The sequence below is a fragment of the Etheostoma spectabile genome, chromosome 13 (assembly GCF_008692095.1).
Source record: "Etheostoma spectabile isolate EspeVRDwgs_2016 chromosome 13, UIUC_Espe_1.0, whole genome shotgun sequence".
Taxonomy (NCBI): Eukaryota; Metazoa; Chordata; class Actinopteri; order Perciformes; family Percidae; genus Etheostoma; species Etheostoma spectabile.
The window spans coordinates 21854776-21855847 of NC_045745.1; the positions used below are offsets into that span (position 1 = coordinate 21854776).

The following is a 1072-nucleotide window of genomic DNA, read 5'->3' on the forward strand; positions in this document are numbered from 1 at the left end:
ACCCCCCGCCCTCGCCCCCATGGCCCCCCACCCACATGATTTGACAATCAGTCAACTAGTCAAGACTTAAAAATTCTGATTTGACTTTGAAAATTAGTCAGTGACACCCCTAACAACAAATGACAATGACTCTTTGGTCACAATAAATAGTTTATTCACTAGTTTTATATGTTCATAACTATATTATAGTATATATAATTTTTATATGTTTAGATTTTTTGCAATGGCATTATTAAACAAAACTTTGTTATTATTACATTAAGTTTTGAATTGAATTAAATTTTAAGATTCCAATTGTAATGCACATACCACAAAATTTCTTTCATAAAATAAGTTCTACTTTTAAATAACTTTCATGTTAGATCCAACTCAATACAAAAGCAGTAGAAAAAAAAACATAATTCATATGCTCATTATGATGTTAAAAAATACCATTCATTTGGCATGTTGGGCTACTACTTATTGGGGGAGAAAAATTACAGATTACATTATAGTTTACATTGTTTGATTTTATTACTTTCTTACAAAAGATCTTTTTTACTAATAGTTTTGTAGATTTATACATAATGCAATGTAACAAACATTTGTGTAATGTTAGAAAATAGACACAAATGGTCACATGTCCCTTATGTTAATGTTGTGGGTACGGTACTTTGGATTTTTCCTCTGATTTTTAAAAAAATGAAACTTTTTCACAGGTATTCTTTGATTCTGTGTCTGCAGACGAGTAAATGATTGGGTTCAGCATGGGAGGAAAGACGGAGGTCAGAGACAAGTTTATGATCCTGGCATTTGGATGTAATATTTCCATCAGGGTAGATGCCATCAACAGTGGGATGAAATATATTGCTACCAATGAGAGATGACCTACGCACGTTTTAAAGGCTTTGATTCCTTCTCGTAGTGTGGCCACTTTAGCCAAAGTACAGCCAATACATAGGTAAGTTAACAGGATGAAAATTAATGGAAGCCAAAAAATAAGAGCAGTATACAAAGTGCCAATAACATAACTGGGGAAATTGTCGTTGCATGCAATTTTGTATATCCGAGCATGGTCACAGAAATAGCTGTT

The 1072-nt window shown here is 32.6% G+C and overlaps 1 protein-coding gene across 1 annotated transcript in view; it reads right to left on the minus strand.

The window, feature by feature from the left end:
- Positions 1-673: 673 nt before the first annotated feature.
- The window catches only part of LOC116700889 (olfactory receptor 1F1-like), a 952-nt gene continuing 553 nt past the window's right edge, over positions 674-1072 (minus strand). The window contains exon 2 of the mRNA XM_032534336.1: positions 674-1072. This exon is cut by the window's right edge and continues 122 nt beyond it. Within this exon, the coding sequence (XP_032390227.1) occupies positions 674-1072 (399 nt within the window).